The 12,280-nt window shown below is 43.3% G+C and overlaps 1 protein-coding gene across 5 annotated transcripts in view; it reads right to left on the bottom strand.

The window, feature by feature from the left end:
• Positions 1–12,280, bottom strand: part of LOC142465612 (serine/threonine-protein kinase D3-like) — a 79,546-nt gene that overhangs the window by 28,863 nt on the left and 38,403 nt on the right. For all 5 annotated transcript variants that reach the window (XM_075569713.1, XM_075569709.1, XM_075569711.1 and 2 more), the window contains exons 3-8: positions 4,476–4,614; positions 3,242–3,370; positions 2,444–2,634; positions 1,738–1,921; positions 1,269–1,352; positions 551–704 (exon numbers count right to left, since the gene is read on the bottom strand). In XM_075569713.1, the coding sequence (XP_075425828.1) occupies positions 551–704; positions 1,269–1,352; positions 1,738–1,921; positions 2,444–2,634; positions 3,242–3,370; positions 4,476–4,614 (881 nt within the window). The remainder of the gene's footprint in view (positions 1–550; positions 705–1,268; positions 1,353–1,737; positions 1,922–2,443; positions 2,635–3,241; positions 3,371–4,475; positions 4,615–12,280) is intronic.

The following is a 12,280-nucleotide window of genomic DNA, read 5'->3' as shown; positions in this document are numbered from 1 at the left end:
CAGTAGGTTTGCACCACATACACTCAAGTAACCAGTACACCATTTCCCCTAGGGTACCCGACATGGGATTGGGTGGGGGTAAACAGGGTTACACTAATATATGTATCTGCATCATGTATTATTTGAACGTTATAGGTGATCATGTTTGTCTTGCACTTCAGAATCTCTGGGAGGGACCTCACTCCTCCCCGCTCCGACAAGGTTCCCACATGGCGACCGGCAAACACTACCAGCCTTGTCCTGTGAGTTTTTTTGCTGCCTGGGGCCCGCCCCTTCTGACATCTGACGTCATCACGGCGCGTCACGCTGGGCTGCTGATGTTATCGCGGGGGCGTCGTGGAGGGTGCAGATCGGAGCGTGGTGGGGTGAGTACACCAGGGTATAAATATGAGTTATGTTTGTATTATTCTGTAGCCCTCACCAGTAGTATACTGCTGATACGTCGGTGTCTTTGGCGCATTCAATCCTTTGATGATTAAGACCGTGTGCCCGCTTCCTACCTACTTATTATCTAATCAGAGGACCTTATAGTATAAGGTTAAAGGGTTACCTATCAAACATAGGGTTCTCAATCTCGCACGGACGATCTGAGGTGTCTGCGCTCCTCAGTGTTACTTCCTCTTCTTCTAGGGTACTCCCCCCAGCGCTGGTTCTCCTCTCATTGTCCCCCTCGCCCTCCCCTTCGGGGTTACAATTCTCTCCGTCTGGATCGGGAAGGAGCAAAAAAAAAAGAAGATGTTAGACAAAAAGCTGCCTCTCCGTGGGTTGCTGGCTCTTTACTTCCGTAACGCAGAAGGCAAAGATACAGTACCAAACTTTTGAAGACCCAAATTACAAAACAGCTGTCCCTAGGTGGGTAGCGGGCTCTGTGTTCCTGTTCTACATTTCTCTAACTCCCAAATACCAAATGAAGCTTGGCCCTCAACGTATATCTCACTAACAGAGCAGCCAGAGGAAGCAGGTCAAGTTAACGCTCAGCGGTTTGCTGGCTCTGCGGTTTTCCAACCCAGAAAAGGATCCCTAGTCATTCATTTTAAAAACGCTATTGACAATAAGGCTTGGTACGAGCAAGGGTTTTATACCCGAACTTCGCCGATTCGTACATTTGATTTGAAAACTGATTTAAACGGTTCAAAAATTCAACATTTTGAATCGAATTTTGAGCAAATTTTTCAGAAATACAAGAAAAGCTCATTCTTTAGATTTCTTCTTTTGTGCATGATTTGTTAGTAAAATGAGCCCCAGGGATATATGTATATTATATTTACCTTCTGCATCAGTGCCGGATACCTCCCCCAGACACTCATCTGGTATAAACTGCACGCAGCGCCTGTGACAGTTAAACTGGCAATCTGAAATGGAGAATTAGCAGTGAAATAGTAATGTGGTTGAGTGCTTTCACTCACTGTACCTGCAACTCCTGTACACGCTGCAAAGAGGGACTGACACGTTAAACACTTTGCAATCATTACAGACCCTTTAAACCATGAAATATATCACTGTTGTTATGTCACTTTGCTCCTTCATGGGAATGTCCCGACACATGGAAATGCAGAAGTTGTTAGGTGGCTAAGCGCTCTCACTTTGCTGTGTGAGGGAGAGCGAGGGGGAGGGGAGGGAGGTAGAAAGAGAGGATGGGGCTGAAGAGGAGAGACGGTGGGGAAGAAAGAGGGGAAGGGAGAGGAATCCATTCTACGTCATTTTAGAAGGTGTTGCATGGCTGAGTTCTTTCCCTACCTTTGCATTGCATGCCCTGTCTGAAGAGCCCCTTCAGTAAGCGTCGGCAGTGCTGGCAGATGGTGGGACGGGTGTAAGAATGCACTTGGAAGGTGTGAGGGACTTTCACCCTGTTCAGATCCAACCAGTCCTTCCATATAGGACGTCCACTGATAGAGGGGACACGGGACTTCTTGTGGGTGACCTGCAGCAAGAGGACAACAGTGTCATTAATATGAGGGACATATGACTTCTTGTGGGTGACCTGCAGCAAGAGCTGACATCAGTGTCATTAATATGAGGGACATAGGACTTCTTGTGGGTGACCTGCAGCAAGAGGACATCAGTGTCATTAATATGAGGGACATGGGACTTCTTATGGGTGACCTGCAAGAAGGAGGCATCAGCATCACTAATGTCTTGTGGGTGTCCAAAAGGGAACATCAGTGTAATTAGTTGAAGAGAGACATGGAACTCCGTATGGGTGAACAAGATGGGACATCAGTGTCATTAATGTAAGTGGGACACAGGACTTCTTATGGGTGAGATAGAGGGGACATCAATGCCATTAATATACTGTACGAGAGGATACGTCTTGTTATAGGATACCTGGATAGAAGGAAAGTCAGTGCTATTAGTATAATTAGAAGGGAATCTTGTAATGGGCAATCAAGAGGGGATATCAGTGTCCAGTCTCTAGGATAGCCACTGCCTCTAGAATGGTTACCTGCTGATAGTCTCTGCATTCTGGGCTGTGGCCCCCCAGGTCTTCCAGACTGCCCCCTGCTGGTAGTGTCATTGTGCTAGAGACAGAGCTGCCCCCTGTGAGAGACCGGCTGGAGAGATGACCTCTCTTAACCCCTCTGCAGTTATTCGGAATCTTAAAGGCGCAGCGCTTATGATAATTAAGACCACACCCTGCAAAAGTAGTGAAAAATGTACATCAAATAATAAAATTTAAACATTTGTCCCCAAAAAAACAAAGTTATTATTATTATTATTAAGGACAATTTTTTGATAGCATGTCACTGTCATTATGCAATTTCCGCCCTATGTGGGACTGACCCTTTAACCCGTTAAACACGTCACTGCCATTAGGTCACTTTGCTCCTATGTGGGACTGACCCTTTAACCCATTAAACACATCACTGCCATTAGGTCACTTTGCTCCTATGTGGGACTGTCCCTTTATCCCATTAAACACATCACTGCCATTAGGTCACTTTGCTCCTATGTGAGACTGTCCCTTTAACCCATTAAACACATCACTGCCATTAGGTCACTTTGCTTCTATGTGGGACTGTCCCTTTAACCCATTAAACACGTCACTGTCATTAGGTCACTTTGCTCCTATGTGGGACTGTCCCTTTAACCCATTAAACACGTCACTGTCATTAGGTCACTTTGCTCCTATGTGGGACTGTCCCTTTAACCCATTAAACACGTCACTGTCATTAGGTCACTTGCTACTGTAATATGTTATAAAGTAGCAGATGGGGGAGGGTGTGTGTGTGCATTCACGTACCTTGGCATTTTAACCCTTGTCTCACCAGGCCCCACAGCATCTCTCCACAATAGTCACAAAAGGCTGGAGACTTGTACGAGTGAACAAGGAGGATGTGGGGACGGATGGAGAAATCGAGGGACACAGAAGCTGTAGAGTTTAATACAGGGTCAGTAATGAGTAAATACACATAGAAATAAGCCATTCACATCTGCAAAGTGGGATCACCACCTTCCTACGTGCTACTTGATACAGTGTGCAACCTCCACTGGACACTGGACTCTAGACACTGGACTCTAGACACTGGACTCTAGATGAGGTCTGATCAATGATCTATAAAATGGTATCAGCACCTTCCAATACCCTTCTGGAGAAATTATCTCCATAACTGAATATGGGGCTCTGATAAGATCAGAGAACTATCTATAAAGTGGTATCACAAACTTCCAATCTCCTTCTGGAGATGTGACCCTTATATCTGGACACAGGACACTATGACTTGAAAAGCGTTATCACCACCTTCCTATGTCCTTTTGGAGATGTGGGCTTCAAAATTAGTCAGACTGACATCCTTAGGCTGTGTCCATGCTGGCGAAGACCGCACGGAGGCGTGCGCGCGCGGAGCGATCACATTGCCTTAAGGCATTGATCGCGCCCATAAACCGACAGCAGGAGGGGGTGCACGGTGCGTGAGGAATCAGTTCAAACTGATTCCTCGGCGCGACTGGCAGGTCACGTGAGTGGTTCGCCCAATGAGGGCGAACCAGCTCCGTGACTTCACAGACACGCCCATAGACACGACCCCACGGCGCATCTAGCTTGGCCACAAACCACTCCCGCTTAATGCGGGTGATGTCACTCACGCGCACGCCTCCGCGCGGTCTTCTGCTGCATGGACGCAGCCTAAGAGTAACACAAGACTCTCGATGAGGTTTGGGCAAATCATCTGTAGAGAGGTATCACCCAACCACCACCGTCCGTCCTACATGTCTGTCTAGACATGTGACCTCCAGAACTAGACACATGACTAGATTAGGACTGGCCAGTGATCTGCAAGGTGGTATCACCACTGTCCTATGTCTTTCTGTATCTGTGTCGTCTAGAACTGGAGACTGGACTCTAAATGCGTTCTGAATATGATCTGCACAAAGAACTCTGGATGATGTCTGGATATATGTGTTATTTACATGTTGATCAATAGGAGGGCTTCTATTGTAAATATGATGTCAAAATGAAACCACAGTGCAATCCTCACCAGAAAGAACCACTTCAATCAAGTCTCCTTCCAGGATGAAGCTGCTGGGGAGAAGACGCTGCAGAATGTTCTCCGAACTCATATTGTGACGGAAGAGAAGGATTTTATCTGAAACACCCAGGAAGCCATATTCTGGGAACTGAAAAACACAGCAAAAGAAGGCGTTATAAGGAGCAGTTATATGGGGTAATAGGAGGAGTTATAGGGAGCGGTTATATGGGGTAATAGGAGGAGTTATAGGGAGAGGGTATATGGGGCAATAGGAGTAGTTATAAGGAGAAGTTATATGGAGTAATAGGAGGTTATAAGGCGTGGTTATATGGGGTAATAGGAGGAGTTATAGGGAGGTGTTATATGGGGTAATAGGAGGAGTTATAGGGTGCGGTTATATGGGGTAATAGGAGGTTATAAGAAGCGATTATATGGGGTAATAGGAGGAGTTATAGGGAGGGTTTATATATGGTAATAGGAGGAGTTATAGGGGGCGGTTATATGGTGTAATAGGAGGAGTTATAGGGAGTAGTTATTTGGGGCAATAGAAGGAGTTATTGAGAGCGGTTATATGGGGTAATAGGAGGAGTTATTGGGAGCATATATGCAAATGTATGGATGTGTTTATATATACATGTACAGTACATGTAATGAGATGTATCACATTCTGCGTCTCTGCCCCATTTTATACCTTGGGGAGTCAGAAGGAGGAGTTGGGGAAGTTACATGGGGCACAGATTATAATGAGATGTATCACATTCTGCGTCTCTGCCCTAGCTTGCACCTTGGGGAGAGTCAGTAGGAGGAGTTGGGGAGTTACATGGGGCACAGATTATAATGAGATGTACCACATTCTGTGTCTCTGCCCCAGCTTGCACCTTGGGGAGAGTCAGTAGGAGGAGTTGGGGGAGTTACATGGGGCACAGATTATAATGAGATGTATCGCATTCTGTGTCTCTGCCCCAGCTTGCACCTTGGGGAGAGGCAGTAGGAGGAGTTGGGGGAGTTACACGGTGCACAGATTATGAAATGTATCACATTCTGCATCTCTGCCCCATCTTGCACCTTGGGGAGAGTCAGTAGGAGGAGTTGGGGGAGTTACATGGGGCACAGATTATAATGAGATGTATCACAGTCTGTGTCTCTGCCCCAGCTTGCACCTTGGGGAGAGTTAGTAGGAGGAGTTGGGGGAGTTACACGGTGCACAGATTATAATGAGATGTATCACATTCTGCGTCTCTGTCCCAGTTTGCACCTTGGGGGAGTCAGTAGGAGGAGTTGGGGGGGGAGTTACATGGTGCACAGATTATGAAATGTATCACATTCTGCATCTCTGCCCCATCTTGCACCTTGGGAAGAGTCAGTAGGAAGTGTTGGGGGAGTTACATGGGGCACAGATTATAATGAGATGTATCACATTCTGCGTCTCTGTCCCAGCTTGCACCTTGAGGAGAGTCAGCAGGAGGAGTTGGGGGAGTTACATGGGGCACACATTATATTGAGATGTATCACATTCTGCATCTCTGCCCCAGCATGCACCCTTAGGAGAGTCAGTAGGAGGAGTTGGGGGAGTTATATGGGGCACAGATTATAATGAGATGTATCACATTCTGCGTCTCTGTCCCAGCTTGCACCTTGAGGAGAGTCAGCAGGAGGAGTTGGGGGAGTTACATGGGGCACAGATTATAATGAGATGTATCACATTATGTGTCTCTGCCCCAGCTTGCACCTTGGGGAGAGTCAATAGGAGGTGTTGGGGGAGTTACATGCGGCACAGATTATAAAACTATGGTATTGTCATGAAAAAATATGTGCTGTTTTTAGCGGGTCATTCATCATGTTCCCACATAAAACAATGCATATTTTAAAGCGCAGGTTAAAAGTATCGGAACCAAGCACCAAGTATTTATCGCATACCCCAGGCTGGTGATAGGTTATCTTGCCTAAATACCTGTATATAATGGGTACTATATATATATATATATATATATATTCTTAGAACTCATTTATTCGCAACTGGACTAACACGGCTATTTTCTGCTTTATATATACATATACATATACATATATATATACATATATATATATATATATATACAGGCATACCCCGCATTAACGTACGCAATGGGACCGGAGCATGTATGTAAAGCGAAAATGTACTTAAAGTGAAGCACTACCTTTTCCCACTTATCGATGAATGTACTGTACTGCAATCGTTATATACATGCATAACTGATGTAAATAACACATTGGTAACAGGCTCTATAGTCTCCCTGCTTGCGCACAGCTTCGGTACGGGTAGGGAGCCGGTATTGCTGTTCAGGATGTGATGACAGGCACATGCGTGAGCTGCCGTTTGCCTATTGGGCGATATGTACTTACTCGCGAGTGTACTTAAAGTGAGTGTACTTAAAGCGGGGTATGCCTGTATATATATATATATATATACACACACGCACACATATACATACATACAAGATAACCTAAACTAACATGGAATAGATGATAAAAATGCATAACATAAAAACGACATATCAAGCCCTTACTAGCTCAAATGGCCCCGAGTCATGGGTTTCCATGACAACCTGAGTACTAAGGGCTAGTATTAATATCGTTATTACACTACCTTCCTACCTACATTGCTATCTAAGAGGGTAGTAAGGCATTGCATGACAAGCTGCTAAGCCAAGCAAGAGCCATGTGAGGGGCCTAACCAGCCTCCCCGGGGCAACTACTCCCAACACACATAAAAAAAACATTTATAGGATTAGCCAACAGCCCTACGGTGGGCTGCTGGGCCCATACAACACACACACGCACACACACGCACACGCACACGCACACACACACACCTACTGAAGAAGAAAAAGATTTATACATACACAAACACAGTCATTGCTACATATTAGAAGGTTCGTTAACCCCTTGCGCGCCACTGAGGCTACTTACACCCTTTTAAGGAGTTTCTTAACTAAATAAAAATATATATCACTTTCCCCTACCCAATCCATGCAGTTGGCCACCATGCCATTCAGGGTCTGTACCCCTCAAATCTACCCCCCAAAAATAACCGAATCCCAACCATGAAAAGCCATAAAAAAAAAAAAATCCAAAACCCGATGCTCCAATATAAAACACAAACCCACAAAACAATGAAAAAACATCAAATATCCCAATTTTTCTTTTTTTAATCCAGGCTTGATGGCCTATTTATAATCCGACTGGATGGCCTACTTGTAATCCAGGCCCGATGGCCTATTTATAATCTGACTGGATGGCCTACTTTAATCCAGGCCCGATGGCCTACTTTTAATCCAAGGCGGATTGCCTATTTGTAATCCAGGCCTGATGGCGTACTTAAATCCAACGGCATTTGCAATGACGTCAAAGGTCAGCAACACGTGTCTGGTGCCATTTAGAATGACGTCAAGGTTTTGCTAACCAATGTGCTGCCAATCTTTGACGTCATTCTAAATGGCGCCAAACACGTTGCGGCAACCAAATTTAATTGGGCGCTGTGTTACGTGGTTTCCACTTTGACGTGTTATGTGACAGCTCGAGGCCCTATAGAAAGGCCAGGGCCTCACATTACAACGGAAGTGAAGGCGGAAGCTGAAGACCAAGAAAGAAAACGTCAAGAAGAACAGATGGACGCCTCTTCCTACCCCGGGCGCCATTTAATTTATAAATTGGCCCTCGAGCCTGGATTGAAACTTTCTGGGTGAGTTTTTGCTTTAAATTGGGCTATTGGATCTCGGATTATTTGTTTTATTGCTTTTCGTGGTTGGGCGCCATCTCTCTTTGAGAGTAGTTCCCGGAGAGCCCAGATCCCGAAGAGGATGGTGGGCGTCCACATGTATTGAATAAGTGATATATTTATTTAAGTAACCCCTTTGATTCCAACGTGGTGACCAAGGCTCTCCTTCAGAGGGTCTAGGTAGGCTCAGCGACACTCAAGGGGTTAATGAACCCCCGGATATGTATCAATGATAGTGTGTCTATCTCTGTCTATTCTTAGGTCTGGTTGTATATATATTTATGTATGTATGTGTGTGTATATAATCAAAAAAATAAAAAAATAAATAGATGATACCGTTCTGTGGCTAACGAAATGCTTTTATTTGTGCGAGCTTTCGAGATACACTGATCTCTTCTTCCGGCGATGTTACAATGAATGAAGCAAAAGGTAAACTTAAAAACAGTGTCTCTTGGAGTGTTATCTGTGCTTGTCCTTCCCCCGGTGTGGCTAACACGGTACTGATACCTCTACATATAAATATATAAATACTGATACCTCTACATATAAATATATATATATAGGGGGGGGGGGGGTGGGAGTGTGAGGACATTAACTCCTGTGGTACACATTGGAAGCAACAACAGGCAATGTATTTTCTGCCACAGGGTTTGTAAAAACTCTTATTGCATAACCCTATGATAGAAACATATGGGATTCTCCTGCCCCTTTGCATCGCTAGTGGTAACTAACTCCTATTTATCAGTGGAGTTAATTACGGCAATTTTAATAGCGCACACCGGTAAATTGTTACCGATAATTAGGCCACAACATTGCGGCAAAAATGTGCGTTCTTTTTTTCTATGGGTGCAACATGACCACCTATTTAACTGGGGTTTGATGAATGGAAGTCACTGAGTTTTATTTCCATGCATCTGTTTTATGAGCACTTTATTTCCTTTTGTGTATATATATATATCTTTTTTCATACAATGTTATATACACATATTTCCCCTGTACCCGCGCGACAGTAGCATGTAATGCGTCTGGTTATTCAGGTGCCGTGTAGCTGCCGTGCTCTGCTGCACATATAACACCGCCGCCCATGCTGGGAGGGGAGACCTGCATCTGACTAACACACAGGCGATGTCACTTATTCCACCTGGAGCCAATTGCATGCGTCACCGACATCAGACAGTGCCTTCTAACAGAATAACAACAGCCAGCAGTGTAATGATGCAGAGTGTTTATACACACACTGTCACAGTGAACACGGTATAATAGCAAGTTACATAGTAGATGAGGTTGAAAAAAGACATGCGCCCATCAAGTTTAACCTATGCTAAATGTAGACGACAGATACTTTATCCTATATCCGTACTTACAGTATATTGATCCAGAGGAACGCAAACAAAAAACCCCAGTGTCATATCATCCAATGATATCTCATAAGGGGAAAAATAAATTCCTTCCTGACTCCAAGAATTGGCAATCGGATTAATCCCTGGATCAACATCCTTCCCATGTTTACTTATTAGGTATATCCCTATATACCTTTCCTTTCTAAAAAGATGTCCAACCTTTTTTTTGAACAAATTTATTGTATCTGCCATCACAGTCTCCATGAGTAATATAAGTAAAGAAGCAGCTGTCCAGCTGTGCAGCACCCAGCCGCACGACCTCACCGCCAACGTCCCCGTGGTGAGGTCACGAAAAACCGACGGACTTTGCTCTCGATGCCAACCTCAAGGTCATTAATAAACAAGTTAAAAAGCAGGGGTCCCAGTACCGATCCCTGAGGTACTCCATGTGGATAGCAGTGCATTGATACAGCATGCAGTGTAATATGTATTAGGTTATGTATATATACATATATATATATACACTGTATGTGCATTTTAACTCGCTTATGACACAACAGCTGACCAAAGGGCCGGGTGCCAAGAACACAAATTAACACATGAAAGCTTTGGTTGATCAGCAGAAAGGAAAGAAAACACAAATTAACACAAGTTGAGCCTTGGGACAGATTAAGAAGAGTGGTTACTCTATATAGAGTGGTCCGTCTGTATACAGGGTATAACATGTAATGTTGGTCAGTGACTTGGTGAGGGAGTGAACATGTAAGTAGCAGTTTCCATCCTGCTTGTGTCTCTGTGCTTTAAGTACAGAAATAAAGTTCTACAATGCTTCAAATCATACTTTGGTCATTTATCGCCGAGCCTTTACTTATATTGCATTGGACAATCTCTACTATACCCTTAGTGGATTAGTGGATGAGTCAGCATTCAAGGAAGCAATTTATTAATACTTATTAATAAGCAAATATGCATCTCCGACACTCCACTAACGACTTTAGCCCAACCTGAAAAAGTTCCATTTATGACAAGTCTCTGTGGTCTGTTCTTCAACCAGTTTTCAATCCAGGTGCAAATATTTTTACCGAGTCCAATTTGCTTTATTTTGTACACTACCCTCGTGTGGAAAGGTATCAAAATCCCATATCAAAACCCAAATCTAAGTAGACCACATCAACTGCATTACCCCAGTCTAAATTCCGACTTACCTCTCAAAGAAACTAATAAGGTTAGTTTGGCAAGACCTATCCTTCATAAATCCATGCTGACTATTACTAATAATTATGTTATCCATTAAATATTCCTGAATATTATCCCGTACTAAACCTTCAAGTAGTTTCCGCATTGTCAGGCTTAAAGGTCTGTAATTACCTTGAATCTATGCCACCTGGGCCAGGAGCTTCTTCAGCTGTTAACCAAATGTTTGTTAATATAGAGGTTGTTAATTCCCACTGTTGCAGTATTTTTGCAATTGATTCCTCACTGGTAAATACAGAGGCAAATGATATATTTAATACAGTAGGAAAGCACACACACGTGCGAAACGCGTCAGAGTTCTTTCTGCGAGTTCTCATTGTTTATTATGTTGCCTATGGCTGAATAAACAAGTTTTTAATTGGACCTCTGAGCGATCCAGCCTTATTTTTTCAGCAGTGCACCGCCTATTTCTTCTCCCATTGGATTCAATTGCCGTATATATTTAATACCTCTGCCTTCTTTTTATCTCCAATAATCCGCCTTTCCATCGCTTATATTTTCTTGCTATTAAGGTACTTAAAGCTGCAGTTCAGTCTTTTTTTTTTTTTAATTTATTTTTTTACTTCAATAGTTTCATGTGTGCAATCTCTAATTACCTAAAGAACTGTATAGCTGCCAGTCAATTCGTTCTCCATGTATTGATCGGTGAAATTTGGTGACATCATTAGTGAAGGGATCTGTTTTTCTTCTGCTTCAGTCTTCAGTGGAAGCTCATGAATATTCATGAGCACTCCTGCACTGACATGTGCTAGAGGGAGGGCAGGGCTGACAAAGGGGTGTGCCAGGGCTTGTGACAGGACATGAAGGGGCAGTGCCTTAGCAAATGCTTGTTAAAATAGAATACAAGAAAATTGGTCTTTCAAAGTTGTTTTTTTAAAAACAGAAAATGCTAAAAGTATTTTTTCTTACTACAGAACTGATTTATTAAAAAAAACACATGCAGGATATTGACTGAACTGCAGCTTTAAAGAACTTTTTAGGGTTGATCTTACTTTCTATTGCAACCCTTTTTTCATTATCCATTTTTGCTCATTTAATTGCCCTTTTGCAATTTTTGTTACATTCCTTATAATTCTGATACGATGTCTCCGTCCCTTCTGCCTTAAAGAATCTAAACGCCTTCCTCTTCTTGTCCATTTCCTCCCCTACCTGTTTATTTAGCCACATTGGTTTAGACTTATTTCTTTTATATTTATTACCCAAGGGTATACACTGATGAGTGTGCTTTTCTAACAATGATTTAAAGACTGCCCATTTATCTTCTGTATATTTTCCTGCTAGAATTTCATCCAATGTATTCCTTGTAGATTATTCCTCAATGTATTACATCTGCCTTCCTCTTATGAAGTCTATACAATATGAGACCGTTAGAGTACCTGATCCCTGGCTTGAATATGTGTTATTACTTTACCATTGTTTGATATGACTAAGTCCAGTATTGCCCCTCTCCTGGTTGATTCCTC

The sequence above is a fragment of the Ascaphus truei genome, chromosome 14, assembly GCF_040206685.1.
Source record: "Ascaphus truei isolate aAscTru1 chromosome 14, aAscTru1.hap1, whole genome shotgun sequence".
Lineage (NCBI taxonomy): Eukaryota > Metazoa > Chordata > Amphibia > Anura > Ascaphidae > Ascaphus > Ascaphus truei.
The sequence above is the reverse complement of the archived record's forward strand: the minus strand, read 5'-3'. Positions and strand labels throughout refer to the sequence as shown.